Below are 16,887 nucleotides of genomic sequence, written 5' to 3'. Positions count from 1 at the left end.
CCACCTGACACGTGTTGGCCTTAATAGTCAACACTTCACTTTGCAGTCTGCCCAGCACCTCCTTGATATGTTGAATATATTCTGCCCATGACTGACTATAGATGGCAATATCATTTAGGTGAGTAAGATCATAATGTCTTGCTTCTTCTAGGCTGTGATTTACCAGCCTCTGGATTCTTACTGGGGCGTGCTTCATTTCAAAGGGCATTTTAGTAAACTTGTATAACCCTAATGGAATCACAAATTTTCTAGCAGTTAATGAATAGTATTAAGGATCTGAGCTGTCAGTCAGTTGCTGCTTCTAGTCAAGGGTTCAAAGTTTGATTCCTTCCACCCCCATTTGCCTACCTCCAGTAGCCTTAAGTTACTTAACCAAATAGTGCTCCCAAGTTTGTCAGGTGGGCTTACCTGGTTAACAAATTAAACAAATAGGTTAGTACTAGGCTAAATGCACTTGTGGGCCATTTTAAGCATAGACAATTAGGCTTAAAATGACTTTTCCTTTGTGCACTTGTTAAGATTCATGCCAGCAAGCCTTAGTCAATTCAGTAGAGGCTAGACACTTATCCCCACCCAGCTGCTCTAAGGTTTAATTTGTCCTGGTTAAAGGACAAGCACATGACTATGCATGACTTTTCAGTTTTCTGTTGTTCACCCAGAATCTAGTACTGCAATCTTTCTTTGGAACCACTGTGACGTCCTCACTCTGGGCCAGTAATCAAGGAGCCTGAATCCTCACCACTGACACTGGAGAGGGACGTTCACTTGGAATACAAATGGATACACTCAGTATTTCCAGATGCAGACTTCTCTGCATCAAGCACAATTTCCCTTAAGAGCACCCAAGGAAAAATGCTCAGTCTGTGGGGGGGGGGGGTTGGGTTCCTCTCTATATTTGTCCAGACCCCCAATAAGACTTCCCGCAGGCACAGCTTACAGTTGAGTCCTTAGCTGGGGTTCCAGGCTAAGTCCTTATACACCCTCTCTGTGAAACCAGTGCTTTGTGTCCCTGCTCCAAGCAGCTGACACACACACTCTGAGATTTGATTTGCGCGCGCGCACACACACACACACACACACACACACACACACACACACACACACACACACACACACACACACTCGGGAAAGGCTGGCACAGATACACCTGCTGTGCCCCCTTCTGCCCAGACTATAAGCTATTTATCACTGCCACCAGAACCTCTTCCAGCTACTTTAAGGGTCTTACAAGGGTACCCAATTATACTGAGTGAAATTAATATTAATACAAATGGTAATGCTGACCAAACAGCAAGACCCTCAGGAATGTCCACAGTTATCACCAAATAAATATATGCAAATACTCTCAAAGCTTAAATATTTTCTAAAAAGGACCAGCCACATGAACATTTTAATATATTTAATAATAAATAAAAGAACAAGAAAATACTAAATATCTACTTACAGTAAACACCAAAGTTTCAATCACAGGAGATATCAAAAATAACACCGATGGAAAGTTTCACACAGTTATAGAAAACCAGTATTTATAACTAGCCTATCTATTCCTGATTGACTAAAATAATTACTGTCCCTACTTTCTGAACTGAGCAAGCAAGATAATGAGAGTTAGTGGTCCTTGTTGTCATATCCAAGACAGAATGCTCTCCTTGTTGTCAGATCCAAGACAGAATGCAGACTGCTGAGAGCAATCTCCTACTAATATCTAAATATTATTTCTGAGTTGATTACACAATGACATCATATCTGGTCATCTGACTCTGCTTCCCGCACTCACCAACACTAGAAGCTGCTAGAGTTTTAGCACCTTTGTGTTACTATACACACAGATAGAGCTTTGTTCAGATGTGGTGCAGCTGCTGGAAGTCATAAAACCATAAAATCATTCCACTCTTCCTACAGGAGCTACAACCTATTCTCTAGCACAGACATTGCATTTCTGGCTCCATTCAAAACTGTGGGATAACATCTTTATGGCTTAACTCATTCCCCCCAGTACATCTCTTTTGAGTGTGTACCTTAAACTCCAAGTGGGTGTGGTTTGAGCCTTTAAAAATGAAGTTATCACCTTAGAATTCTAACAAATACTCACTGAATAGGTCAAATATCAATACAATTGTGTTTGCCATCATGTATGCTTCAAGATAAGATATTCTGATACCTTGTATGTAGCATGGTTTTGGAATTATTAATGCAAATATGAACAAGCAATATTTGATGCCTAGAGGTGCAGTAGGAGATAACTGCAGATGCACCTGGGGACATCAGTTGGATGTAATGAGTTAACCCATAAAGTAATTTAATTTCAGATATATTTTAAAGTTTGAGATTAACCTCTTCACTTCCAGTCCTCTGTTAAAACATATACATTTAATTCAGTTACAATAATGCATGTACATTTCTTTTCTTTCCAGCAGGGCACACTGTTGATACATTTTAACATAAGCAAACCTCACAAATAGTTTTCAGCATGACTATCTGTACAAATCAGTTTGATATACAAATTATATATAATTATTTATAAAATGCCAGCTAGCTGTGCTGGCCTAAGTTACAGATCCACTACCCTACTTCTCCTGGCATGGCAGGCAGTACCTCTTATCATCACAAGTAATATCACTGGTGAGGCCCCAGGACTGCTGGACTCCTGAATTACCCCAAGTTCCAACACATCCTGCAATTCCTCTGTCAGAGTTTGCCTCTTTCAGGTACCCTGCAATGCACTTTCTTCATGGGTTACCAGGGTCATGTGTCTAAATGCAGCTTCATAAGATGGGTACACCCTTGGTTACCACTAAATTTATCCACAAATTCCTGTAGTACTGCCTGGATTGCTTGAACCTGAGTAGGAGATAATTCCTTGGAGAGGGCTACTTTCTCCAGTGAGGTGTCAAACCAAGCCTTACCAAGAAGATCTATCACCAGATGCCTTTCTGGTTCCTCTTGCAACTAATTTGCTTCTACATTCTTATCATGTTCTTGTGATACTAAATCAAGTCATATATGCTTATTGTAGCAGCTGCTGCTGCTACACTGTACATGTTATACCTTTTAACTGCTTATATGTATAGTTGCATCTTACGATGGAATCCACATTTTAGCCATTATGTCTTACATGTACACATCTGCTATGGGCATAACTAACTGTAGGATGTCATATATGCATGTAAAGTCAGGGGTCAGATCTGTACCTTAGCATTTATGCATGCCTCCCACCCAGTCAAATAATTCCTGCATGTAACATGGGTTTACATATTACAGATGTCTGATGTTTAGTTAAATATGTTTTCCTCCACCCCTTAGCTATATGGCTATTTTTCTAGTTGTAATTTATTCCAGACAGACAGATGCTTTACTCTTCTGGAGATGAACAGTTACTTAATTAATTTACTTATTTATGGCTTTTGTTGAACAAGGTAGTCCAAATGGGCTTTGGTAGCCCCTTTCCAACAGAGGCCATGGGAGAAAAGCTCCAGTTATAAAATAGGCAGTTTTAAACAAGAGAGGAAAATGTAAAGCAGTTACATCATGGACATACAGTAACTGAAAGGCAACTTAAATATAGAGTCATTACATATTTAAATATGTCAAATTGCCATATATAGTGAGGTTTAAAATGTCAAATTACAATCTTACATTTAAGGATATGAGAAATAAGCAAGAGGATGTATGGGAGATATGAGTAGAAAGCAGAGAGGAGCTGAGGAAATGTGAACAGTGTGTATAACTGATGCATTTTGTTTGTCCATCTGTGAGCTTTCATATGAGGGTATATAGTCCTCTGTGTGTTACTTGCTTTTCATGATATTTAGAAAAATATAAAATTTATGACAATATCACTAGAATATGGGCAATACTATCTCTTTACCAGCACTAGTTAGTGGTTAAACATCTGTGCAGCTATGTCGCCTAAGCTTTAAAATGAATTCTTTCAACAGCATTGTTTTGTAATTGTTAATTGAATTATGAACAGGCTGTATTAGATGCCCAGAGGCATTAGTAGTTTGTGACTACAGAACATTTGGAGACTTTTCTAGCCTGTAATGAGACTGGGGGAATGTTACAAGATATTTGGTTTGGAAGAAATGGGAGACTAAATAGGGCAGAAAGTTAGAATTAAGGATAAATCAGAGGGTTCAAGTAGTGAGAGCTGCAGTAAAGACAGCATCTTGGCCTAGGAAATGGAGAAGATTGCTAGGACAAAAAGGAGATGATTACAATTCTAGAAATGCCAAAACTGAACATCCGGATTTGGAACGTAAATGGCCTAGTCAATGAACAAAAGCTATGGAAGGTGTTGGCCTCTCTAAATGGAGTTGTGTGCAAGTGGTAATGTTACAGGAAATGCATCTAAGTGCTACAGAATATAAAAAAGTAATTAAGGGGAGTAAGATGGGGTAAAGTAAGACAGAAGTGGTTATCCTGGTGAAAAGAGAGATTTATTTGTATGTGTAAATAGAGGGCAGACAGGCAGGGTTGATATCTGATGCTAAGGAACTATTGGCAGGGAAAAATAATTACAATGGTATGTGTGTACATTCCCCTAATGTTTAGCATAAGGGAAGTGAACAGAATAATGACAGAGATTATTGCATTTCATCAAGGGATCTTAGGAATAGGTGAAGACTGGGAATTGACTCTTGAAAAGGAAGATGTGTCAGAGGAATACGGAGGAATAAATTAGCAGGGAAGCAAGGTATGTAAGAAAGCTATGTCAAAATATTTGTGTTATTAGAAATGGCAAGATTAGAAAATATCCAGAATGATTATACACACTGTGATTGGAAGAACAGTCGCAGGGACAGGTTGGATAGATTTTATATCTCGGCTGATCACTTTCAGGTGGTTGCTAGGCTAGACATGCAACCACTAGCAAAATATGATCTCTGGGCAATAGTGCTGCAAATATACAGGAATGCAAATCTTAGACTAGAAAGACACTGGCACTTCCCTGCAAACTAGTTAAAGAAGACAGACCATGGAGAATGGGTGGTGGAAATGATAGAACGGGAGGTGGGCAACAACTTTGGATGGCAGGCAACACGGGATAGAGATTGGATGCAATAAAACTACCTCTAAAAGGGAAAATTATAAGCCTTGCCGTGCAACCCATATGTGACTCACACATTTAATTTATATAGCTTGTCACTTACTAACTGCCTCTGTCCATCAGAGACATGGGAGCCAGAACAGGGGTGAATTTCCGATTACCCATGCATTGGTCCAAGTTGTGGATAGGAAGGAACTCTGCTTCACATGGATGGGGAGCCTGTTCCAGAGAATGGGAAGCGAACTGCACAGATGTCTATATTCTCATGCATGAGGAGGGCCTGAAGAGAGTGTAGTTTTTTGTATGGGCTCCTGGCATTGAGCAGTGACACCTTGAGGTTTAGATGAGTTGATTTTGCTGCGTCAGTAGGTGTGTTAAATTTGGCTTTGCCTAAAAAGGCACTATGGGGGTGGATAAAGTTTTAGCCAGTATTCAAAAGCCTAGAGGGGGAGGTGCAGATCATCCATGGCAAAGCCATGTGGTCTGTTAACCATGTCTTCCTAAGCTGACAAATATTGGATCCCCATAGAATGACACCAGAAAGACAGCATGTTGTTGAAATCAGTCTTTCTGCTTATATTGCGGCATTATCCTCAGTGAAGGCAATATGCCGCTCAGTGCTAGGCTTACACCAGTCTAAGTCACATAGTCTGAAAGCTCCATAATGTCTCTCTTCATATAGTCTAGGGAGGTATACCTCAGGTCATTTACACCTACATGGACTATGATGGAATCATACTAGTAACTGTGGCATAACAATGTGAGTGCGTGCAAGATTCTTGGTGGATTTTGGGTTCAGATCAGCCTGGTTAGAGGGGCATCGGTATATTTTACAATGGAGCCCCCATTATGAAAGTCCTGGGAAGTGTGTTTGCTTGCCTTAGGGGCTTAGTGTTTGGGGCTACATTGAGAGTGACAGTATGTGTGGTCTTAGTTGCTGTTTTTTCTGAGCGCATTTGGGCTTGCTGAGGCATAGCTTTGACAACAGGTGATTAAGGTGATCTTTGTTCTTTAGGAAGATTACTTTTAAGTGTCTCAGCAAACATTAATGTGTGTGTGTGTGTGTGTTATGTACTGTGTGAGGTGAATGCTGTCCATGAGGTTTCAACAACTTAATGCACTCTTGTATGAGAGAGTTTAGCCTCCAGTGTCATTGTGCAAGTACACCTCTCACATAGTATGTCTGCTTCTTTCAGTATTAACTGCTTGTCAGTAAACATGAGAAAATTGCACCATTGTCACTAGATGCCCACATCCACCAAGCTGGCTACAGAGAAGTTAGGAAATGTCATATCCATACTGTCCAGTCCTTTGATTTGGAAGCTACGAGGGGGCGGTGTATTGGGGTTAGAAGGCTATTAACTGTTAGCCCAAAGGCTAAGATTATGAAAAGTGGTGAGGTCAGTTCCAAAGCTTCAGGATCAGGAGACAGGCAGGATAGAAACAGATCCTGTAAGGATTATAGAGCTATTTGTAACACATTATGCTAATTTATAATAGGAAGAGATAGAGGGGACGAGTTAGACAAAGATATAGCGAGCTACTTTCAACAAATAGAACTTGAGAAGCTGACTGATGAGGAGGGAAGACATTTGGGGAAAGATTTTACAAAGGAAGGGATAAGTGCAACAGGACATCAGTCTGCTGGTAAAATACCAGAGGCAGTTGGAAGTCAAGAAGATAAGTGGGGACTTTGCCATCAGAGGTTGATAGAAAGATGGACAGAACTGTTTAATAATCGTATCAGGGGAGAAGGTAATTTCATAGTCATGGAAGAAGGTGATTGTGGTGGTTATACTAAAGGAGGGCAAGAATCTGCTGGATCAGGGTCACACAAGACAATCTCATTCCTAATAATGACTACAGTATATTTACAACAGTTGTAGTGATGAGGTTGGCCTCAAAACTGGGTAGATTTATAAATGGAGATCAGTACAGCTTCATATAAGGAGGCAACCATTTGACAACATTGATAGGAAATTGATAATCCAGCAATGTTCAGAAAACTCTTTAAGACCAATGTCCTTATGGTTGGATTAGCTGCAGGAAGAACATTTGAAAGATTAGGTGGAGTTTTGTTTATAAATAAAGCTCAGGTTTGATGTGCCAACAGGGAGGGCAAAGTTAATAATGAGGTTACATGATCAGGAGCAGGGGTGTTATCCTGAGATTTTGGGTTAACTACAACAACAAGGCAGGGATACCTGCTGTTGCCACATCACTTTGTTATATATTTAGAGCTGTTGGTTGCCCAGATTGGAAAGTCAAATGTGGTGGAATATGACAGACATGGGGAGCATGAAAGGTTGGTGCAGTTCATAGATATTATATTATCTGTGACAAATGCTGTGGAGGAGGACATCTCAAAAGTATTTAGGATGCTTAGGGAGTTTGGCAAGCCCTCTAGTTATACAATATATGAGAACAAATCAAAGGCAATAACAGTTAATTATATGCCTACTTTTGACTTAGTACAGAATTACCCACATCATTGAGGGCATTAGCTAATGAGGTATTTGGGCATAATGGTTGTGCAGGAAGTGGTGCAGGTGACTAGGGACATGCAGGTGAAGACAGAGCAAAGAATTACTATATATATATATATATATATATATATATATATATATATATATATATATATAAGACAATGAGAAATGATGAGCATGAAGAGAGACAATAAGTTACAGGTAATGAAAATGTTTCTAGTACCACACTGATTCTGTAAACAGGGCAAGCTTACTTTCAGAAACAACAAGCAGCAATCTGTAACAGAATTAACAGAAAGATTTCAACATTTTTTTTGGGGGGGGTGAAAAACAAGAGTGAGGTGGGACATTTCAATTCTCCCAACTAAACAAGAGGGGCTGGGAGTGCCTAACTTAAAAACATAGTCTCACCTGATTGGCTCGATAATGTCTGTTAACAGCGTAGGGGCTATAAACTAAAATGGAAAGAAATATTACTCAAGGAAACAGGGGTAGGGGTAGAGAGAGAGAAACAATAAGTTTTTGGGTGTACTTGGTGCAGCAGGAGAGGAGAATTGTAGTGGATTATTATGTGCCAAACAGTCTAACTGAGATATTGAGGGAGGAGGAGGAGGAGGGAGGAGTCCATAACCCCAACAGGGCTCCGCCAGAGTGTGAGAGGAACAACAAGAGGGGAAACAGTATCTGAGAGATGGAAACAGGAAACAGGAAAACAGGGAGCCAAGGTTCTGGGAGCAGATTTTAGATGAAAAAATGATAATCCCATGGGAACAAGTGATGAGGAATTTCAGTTTGGCAAAGGGTCTGAGCTTGCTGTACATGGGAATGGCTATGGAAGGTAAACAATAAACTGGGTAATCCAAGACAACAAGAGGGGAAGATTAAAGAAAATAATGACACTGGCAAGAACTATCATGGTCACAAGGGTGAAACTGATAACTAGGGGGTATAGGCTCTGAACTAGCAATAACAAATGACAGAAGGACAGGCTGAAACTTTACTGGGGGGGAGCGATTAGATATAACAGAGAAACTGCGGAGAGAAATATGCAAGGCCCCTATAACAGCAACAAAGGCCCATAAATTTAGTATATTCACATGGCAATCTTTACACAAGTACTTTTAGATTTACTATCAAAATCAGGAATGGCATTTACGCAAAACTTGGATGTTTAAAAGTATAGTTTTAAGTTGCCATAACGACAATCTGTAAATGTTCGAGTCCACCTTAGCGAATGCTAGTGAGCATTCGCTCATATGAGGTTGACGTTCTGATTTGAGATCGCACTACATAAGGATTGGGAAATTTGCCCTTTTTCCTCACTGTAGTGCGATCTCTGAGTTTGTATATATAATGTGCAGGGGGTGTGCAGCCCCCCACATGGGGGCTGCAAAACGTTAGTAGAAAATCACTGGAAGTGAAGGCAACCTGGGTAATTTCAATAATATTGACGTGTGAATTATTGACATTATAGCTTTCATCATTGTAATTAAATAAAGTTTTTATTTTTCACATTTTTTTGAGTAAGTAATTACTCGCTGAACTGTGTTTCCTAATTCTGATAATAAACTGCACTTTTATACACCCAACAAATCAGCGGCAGTGTATCCTAGTATGAGAGGGGAATGTTGAAGATGTTGGAGATGTAAGGAAGCAGAAAGGGGCACTTGGAAGCATGTATTTGGAGCTGTAAAACCTTAGGGGACTTCAAGACAGCGAATCAATTGGAAAAAGTGTGACTAGACAATGGAAATGCCCAGTTAACAAAGAAACTATTTCTGTTGGGATGGGACTTAGGACAAGACTTGCACAATACAGCCAGTATTTACCTTGATTATGTCAATGAGTAAAAACGCCATTACATGTAAATGAAAATCAGCAGAGAGGCTGACATGGCGGAAGCGGCCAATGTAATGGAGGAATCAAAAGGAATGAAAGGACTGAAAGAGGGAGACAGGTGAAAAAAGCATAAAGATTAAGTGGGCATCGAAGAAGCATATTAACACAACTAGATAATTCACCTTTTCTGGTCTGCATAGAAGATGTTCCCTTGTTGGCATATGAGAAATTTCCAGAGATTTGAGAAAAGAACAGAAGTTCTTTTAGAAGTTTGAAAGAGGAGGAGAAACAAAATATTGGTAAGGTGAAGTTGATTTCAAAACATAACTGAAGAAGTAACACAAATGTATAATAAATGAAAACAGATGTACAATTGTCTGTATGGGAAATGTATTATATGTTGTGATTGCTTGTTATAAATTAACTTGGTTTAATAATAAAAATATGGTGCAGTGGTGCAGCGGTAGCATTGTCACCTCACAGCAAGAGGTTCTCTGGTTCGATTCTCGGCTGGGGTGCCTTCTGTCTGGAGTCTGCATGTCCTCCCTGCGTTTGTGGGTTTCCTCCTGGTGCTCTGGTTTCCTCCGGCTGCTGTGGTTTCCTCCCACGTTACAAAGACATGCATCTAGAGTGATTCTCCCCGGGCCTCTGCTGACAATTGACTTTGTTCCAAGTTGTTTCAAGTCAGATTTTCCTGGTTAACAAATGATAAATAAATAAATACATATATAAATACATACTTACATATACACACACACACACACACACACACACACACATATATATATATATATATATATATATATATATATATGTATGTATTAAGTATTTCAGAGAGATATATATGTATGTATTAAGTATTTCAGAGAGAGGAAATTAGCCTTAAATATTTGCTGTACTTGATGGTATTAATCTCTAAAACAGTAAGTACAATGATACTAACAAACATCAACTTAATTATAGGATCTGGGTTAGTAAAATGAATAGCCGAATCATGACCTAATATCATTCATTTTGCCCAGAAATTAGTGTATTTTTTAACCATACCTGAGAGAAGACTTGGCCAAGACAAGTTCTTGGTCCCAAAGTAAATGGGAAATAGCAAAAGTTAGGCCTGAAAAACAAAGATAAGACAGTATTAGTTATGCTGGTTGGAATAAGACTACCGAAACACTAAACTATTAATTATTAGTTCATTTAGAGCTACTCTAAAACTGTGATTAAGTTACTGATCTTGTTAAATTTAAAAACTGTACACATATCAATGTGGGTATTTGGCAAAGCTTCTTGAACCCCTGCTCCTTATGTGTCTGTGATTCAGTTGCACATCTCCCAGCTATATATAACAACTCCAAGTTTGTTATACCTTAAAATAAATTATATGTAGTTGGGGGGCTTAGGAGAAATGGAACAAGAAACTTTATACAGTCATTACACTTTTATTTCAGAATTACTTCTCAAAACAGAGATTTGCAGACTTGGCTTTTGTAAATTCCACAAATCCCAGTTCTGAGTGTACAGATTTGATGAAGTAGCCAGTTGACATACTCTAAACAAGTGACCTCCTCCCAATTACAGCTGTGTCTCACTGCCTATCCAGCACAAGTATTCTGGGTGATGAAGGTTAAAAATTACACACGTAACTTGAATCAGAGCTTTCAAAGCAGCTATTCCTCCCTCCTGTTAAAACTAAATATGATATTTGTGCATCAGAAGTTAGCACGTTCTCACTTGACTGGATGCAGCACCAAACAATCTTACACAAATCTGGTGAAAAGCTACCCTTTAATGAAGCAAACATATGCAGATAAGTACAAATTTGGCTAACTTTGTAGCAGCTAGTGTATAGGACAAAAAGTGCCACTCACATGATGTTATCCCAGTAAATGAGAAAATGTAGGTCTTTTTATCCCTATTTGTAAGATCATGTTATAAAGAAGGATTTTCTTTTACTTCTCCTGTACTGCAAGTGGGGCTACAAAAGGCCTAAACAGATCTATAATTCCAACTTTTAAGCAGATGTCAGAACCTGCTGATGACACTCATGGAATGTCATACAAGGAGAAACCAATCACAGAGCTTAGACACTGGTGTACAGAGGGCAACCACCCAGTCCCGATACACAAAGTGCACATTGTATCTGTTCACTTGACTAAAATCATGACAAAAAATTTAAAGCAATTAAGAAATATTTCTAAATTAGAATAAAGAATCATAACCCCATGTCGTAAATGGGCAGTGAGACTGCTCCATGTCAAAGGCTGATTAAGGATCTAAAATTGTTCTCTTTTTTTGGCTCTTTTAAAAATGAATCTTAGTATATGACAATTTAGCATACCGCTTTTTATGTTTCTTGATGTATACAAACTAGTATGCTTTGCTTGTTGTATCTGCATAGTGAAATCATTTTGGGTTTACAGGTGTCAGGTGCACATAGAACACTTAAAAAACAAGCTCAGGTACATTAGAACTCTTAACAAACAAGCTCATATGCATTAAAACATCTTAAATAAACAAGCTTATGTGCATTAGAACACTTAAAAACAAGCTCAGGTGCATTAGAACACTTAAGCTTAGATGCATTAGAAGACTGTAAAAAACAAGATGAGAAGAAAAAAAAAACTAATTAGAATCAGTGTTTTGATCATTCAATGTGGTAGATTGGGTCTACTTCAGAAGACTGACAGACCAAAAGACTGACTCCCAAAATACTGAAAGACCAAAAGACTGACTCCCAAAATATTGTAAACTCAAAATACTGAAAACATGTGTAATGCAGCAGGCAAGCCTCCCCCTGCACTCTTCATGTGGGGGGGGGGGGGGCTGCGCCCTCCACATCCCCTGCTAATTATATATACCAACTCCAAGATCACACAGCAGTGGAGAAGGGGCAAATTCCATCATTCAGTATTTTGAGTTTCCAGTATTTTGGGAGTCGTCTTTTGGTTTGTCACTCTTCTGAAGTAAACCAGGTAGATTACACCTACGAGGCATGTCAAGACATTTATTAATAAATCATAAGATTTCGTTGCACTAACCATACTGTTAAACAAAGAAAATTACTTGTTTCCACTTCAGAATAAAAAAAAAATCTCAATGTTGTAGAATCTGAGTTGTTTCTGCAGTTTTAATATCACATTAAGATGATTCTTGTATATTACCATAATTAAGGAATGTTTTTGTATATTGTCGTGCAGACTACAGTTGTATAAATCAAGTTAGTACTGCAGAAAAACTGAGAAGTTATATCTAATGAACCATATGATCCTAGGTTCATTTTCTGCTAGAGTTACTTTATATGACTGATAGGAATTCTCAGTTGACCCATTTGAGACCCATGGTCTCCATAGGTTATTATAACCAAAAGCAGTCAAATCTGTGAAATGATACAGTAATGCAGGTTCAGATTAAACTGCTGTAATGACACAATGGAGAATGACATTTATGAAGGGTATCTTCATGTTAAGAACAGTCAGGATGCAGTGTGCCTCTTACCTAATGCCTTGAACACAGAAACTGGATGGATGAATACAAGTCATGGTGTGGTTTATTAAACTGGAATACAGTCATACAGCCAATGGGGCAATTTCCAGTTATAAATGCAGAGGAGATACACAGTCAGAGATCGACAAACAGAAATGTGCAAGGGAACCGATACAATAAGGAAGAAGGGAAAGCTATATGTTCAGAGAACAGGAAGTGTGGGAATGCTATATGTTCAGAGAACAGGAAGTGTGGGGAATGCTATATGTTCAGAGAACAGGAAGTGTGCCTGGCTGCTCAGTGCAAAACAGGCTTCCATTTACAACACACACACACACACACACACACACACACACACACACACACGTGAACATAACATTTGGATACCACAAAGAAGTGTAAACAATCGCAAATCACACAACAGAAACATTTATCTCAATGAGCATAGAACACAGCATGATGCCACAGTGCTTAAGTTTTCAGCATTACAGCTTCAGGAATCTTTGCTTACATTCTGAAACTATACTGAACAATTTTTTTTTCTCCAAATTCTCAGTTTCCACCTATAAACTCTCCAGCACAATCTAGCAGCTGCAAAGAGTAGTGGATGTTCCCCCATGTCCTGGCCAAATTTCTCCTAGAACATATAAATACCATCACTGGTCTCCCCTGAAAAGAGGTCAACAGCCAGCCTAATGGGACTAACCCAGTCAGCAATGTATAAGTAAATAAAACTCACCTACATCTGCATATCTTTGGGACGTGGAAAGAATCTGAAGCACACGGGAAAAACCCACACAACACAGGGAGGACATGCAAACAACACACAGAAGGCATCTCAACTGGAAAACAAACCAGAAAGCCAAGTTTTGTGAAACAGCAGTAGTGACATCACTCTGCCACCCATGTATTCATTTGATGTCTGAAAACAAATGTGTTTTGGCATATGTTTTCATAAAAGAGTAATAGTAGTGTATGCATAATAGCCTAAATCAACAGCACTGTTTAGCTTATATGGGTTGGCAGGCTCTCCACTTCCTAATTCTGATAATGATGACGTCAGTTAATGATGATGTCAGTTAATGATGACATCAGTTAATGATGATGTCAGTTCTAGAATAAAAGTAAACAACTCCCAGGGCAGAACCAAGGAACCATTTATGTCACTGCAAATTACAGCATGTTGCTGATATAAGACACAAACACCAACGGGTTGGTTATCGGTATAATGGTTAGTTTGTTTACTTCACAAACACAAAGTACAAGGTTTGATTCTCACATTTGAAAGGGAAATTGGCTAGGGTTAAAATGGTCCATAAGGGCAGTTAGTCTCATATTTACCCAGGAACCCATACCATGTTGTACCAAGTATGAAGTATTTTTAAGGAATGTACTGTTGGTCAAGTCTTTAGGACATCAGTTTCATCCTACAAAGCCCCTCATAATTGTAGAGCAAAGGGAAGATTAATGATATTTTCCTTTCCATTCCAAAATACCTCTGTAGGAATCACTAAATTTAGATACCAGCGTTGGAAATCTACTGGCTCAGTGCCACCCACCTTCTGAACAGTCACTGTGAGTTCTGCCTCTACCTGGAAATGTTGTGCTATGATGAGCACACTCCATCCCTAAGATTCAAAGAACTGCTCACCATTCATGCTAGAGCCCAGTGTAAGTTGGTCAGTTAGTGCAAAGGTAAGAAACTGTGATTCAGAGATAGTTATGGCCTCAGTGAGAAAGACCTTGTTTTTGGTTCATTACCATGGCTCTGAATCGAACACTAACACTGTCAGACTTGCCCACACTAGCATTCGTCATAGCAGCCATGCATCATCTCATTAGCAAAGGCACCCCCCTGTATACACACACACACATCCAATCAGGAAACAATCCCCCCACATTTGCATGCATAATGCCACACACACACACACACACACACACACACACACACACACACACACACACACACACACACACACACATCCAAACTCTTGGTTCCCTACATAACTCCCACAGTGTGTAGTTACACCCAGGTATAAGCACACAGACACACACATGCGCACACATTCAAGCAGCCTTATTAATACCCCTACAACCCTGCACATACACAATCACAAACATACTAGCACATACATCTATGTTTTCACTGACCTTACCTTCCCATGACTAGTCCCATAGGAGTGTATGGGTGACCTCTGTGTTTTTACAGCAATCAGTTTTTCTTCCTAGACTAAAATTTTACTCTGCTGAGCAAATTGGAAGTTCAGACATTTTTGGGGCAGATCACATGGCTAATTAGCAGTAGTCACTCCCCATGGGACTGCTGTCCTTGCCGAGGCCCTCATGAGGGGTGAACCTCAGTGGCAGTGTAATGCCTGAAGTGGAAAGGCTCAGCACAATGTGGAAACCTTACAAGCTAAGCCTTTATGAATGTTGAGCATGCATGCAATAAGGTTTGGCATGTCCTGATGGATGCTGTTGTGCCTACCTTGTTGGTTCTTAGCGGTGTTGCTTTCTTATTGAGAAATTTACACTGGTCTTTGCTGATTTTTTTTAAAGATATCTTTATGCGACACTGATCTGCCAACCTTTTAACTTCTTTCCCTAGTGCTTCACTAATTTCCCACTCTTACCTCTTTCCCTTCTTCTAACTTGCATTGCTGTCTCCTGTCCTTAGATGACATATTGGGGGTGACTATAGACACAGGTGCCTTGTCTACAGTCCAGAATAATGGAGAGGACTTTTCTTATATCTAATTCTTAATGCCACTATGAATTACTGTGGAACAGTACTTTTATTCCCTTCCATTTGGGCCAACCATACCACACCACCACGTCATGCCCTAGTTCCTAGGATGAGACAGAAAGCCTTCAATCACTCTTTCCCACACAATAAGCTGCCCAAATGAACAGTGATTAGTGGTGGTGGTGAACTTGCAACAAATCCCTACACTCAAAGGTGTCAACCTACACTGACGTATGTCATGCATTTTCATACTAGACGTGGTCATTTCCTGAATATGCCACATACGTTCCACCAATACACAACTGTTTGACATGCATCTTTGCTGCTTTTAGCTGTGTAGTAACAGCTGCCTGTGTACTGCAGCTGCATTTGTCTGTTGTATTTTGCTGTGTACATGCCTTTTAAAATCATCAGAACTGCTGGCCACATACTTTACCATGCAAGTAACTGCCCATCAAGGTTTGCTGACTGTTGGGTTATTTATTTATTTGTTAAATGGGAAAGTGAGTTGGCTCTTCCTGGATTTTTTTTTTTTTTGGTCAGGAGCCATGCTGCAAGTTGTAGGATAAATGCTATCTACTTGGACACTTTAAAGTGCTAATTAAGTAGTAAGTTTTAAGAGATAGTAGAAAACAGAAAAACCTGGAAAGACTCAAGCAGATAGAGTGAGAATATACAAATTCCATAAAAGACAATGACTGGTGATCAGAAATGAACCATCTTTGTTATAGTTTCCCTTCTAGGCCCCACGGATACACCCTCACTATTGCAAATCATATTCCAGTCCACACCTATAAGTAATATTCCCTGCTGAAAGCTGACTATTTCTCCCAGAAGTTTCTTAAACTCCACTGTATCAGTTTTAGGCAGAATACAAGTACATGCAAGCATAATTCTCCTCAGTAGTCCCTTATTGCTACAAATCTACCATTATTATCCCCCCTTCTATCACAACTGAAGCTCTTCTAGCAATTAGTATAAGTACTCCCAGTTTCCTTTGTCCCAGATATTCCACTGAGTAAACATCCTGAAATCCTTTCATTATCAGTGACATGCTCAGGTCTTTCTTAATGTTGAATGTATCTCCTGCAGCATAGCTATTCGCATTTCTGCGTGGTGGATGTTACAAATGAGCATCGTTTTAGCTGTCTCCGTGGACAAGGAAGTGAGAGAGTCTGTTGAAGTGGTGCAGATAACAGAACTGCTGTCAGGAGGGCTTGCAGATGATGGACTGTTACATATAATCAAGCAGGAGTTCTGCTGTTTCATGGGGTGAGATGGCA

At 39.5% G+C, this 16,887-nt stretch overlaps 1 protein-coding gene across 1 annotated transcript in view; it reads right to left on the bottom strand.

Annotated features, from left to right (window-relative positions):
- LOC122804682 (cholesterol 24-hydroxylase-like) overlaps positions 1 to 16,887 on the bottom strand; it is a 491,057-nt gene that overhangs the window by 60,592 nt on the left and 413,578 nt on the right. The window contains exon 14 of the mRNA XM_044074688.1: positions 10,423 to 10,489. Within this exon, the coding sequence (XP_043930623.1) occupies positions 10,423 to 10,489 (67 nt within the window). The remainder of the gene's footprint in view (positions 1 to 10,422; positions 10,490 to 16,887) is intronic.

Source organism: Protopterus annectens, chromosome 6.part0 (genome assembly GCF_019279795.1).
Source record: "Protopterus annectens isolate FY-2018-M chromosome 6.part0, PAN1.0, whole genome shotgun sequence".
Lineage (NCBI taxonomy): Eukaryota > Metazoa > Chordata > Ceratodontiformes > Protopteridae > Protopterus > Protopterus annectens.
This window is presented reverse-complemented; position numbering and strand designations above follow the sequence as displayed.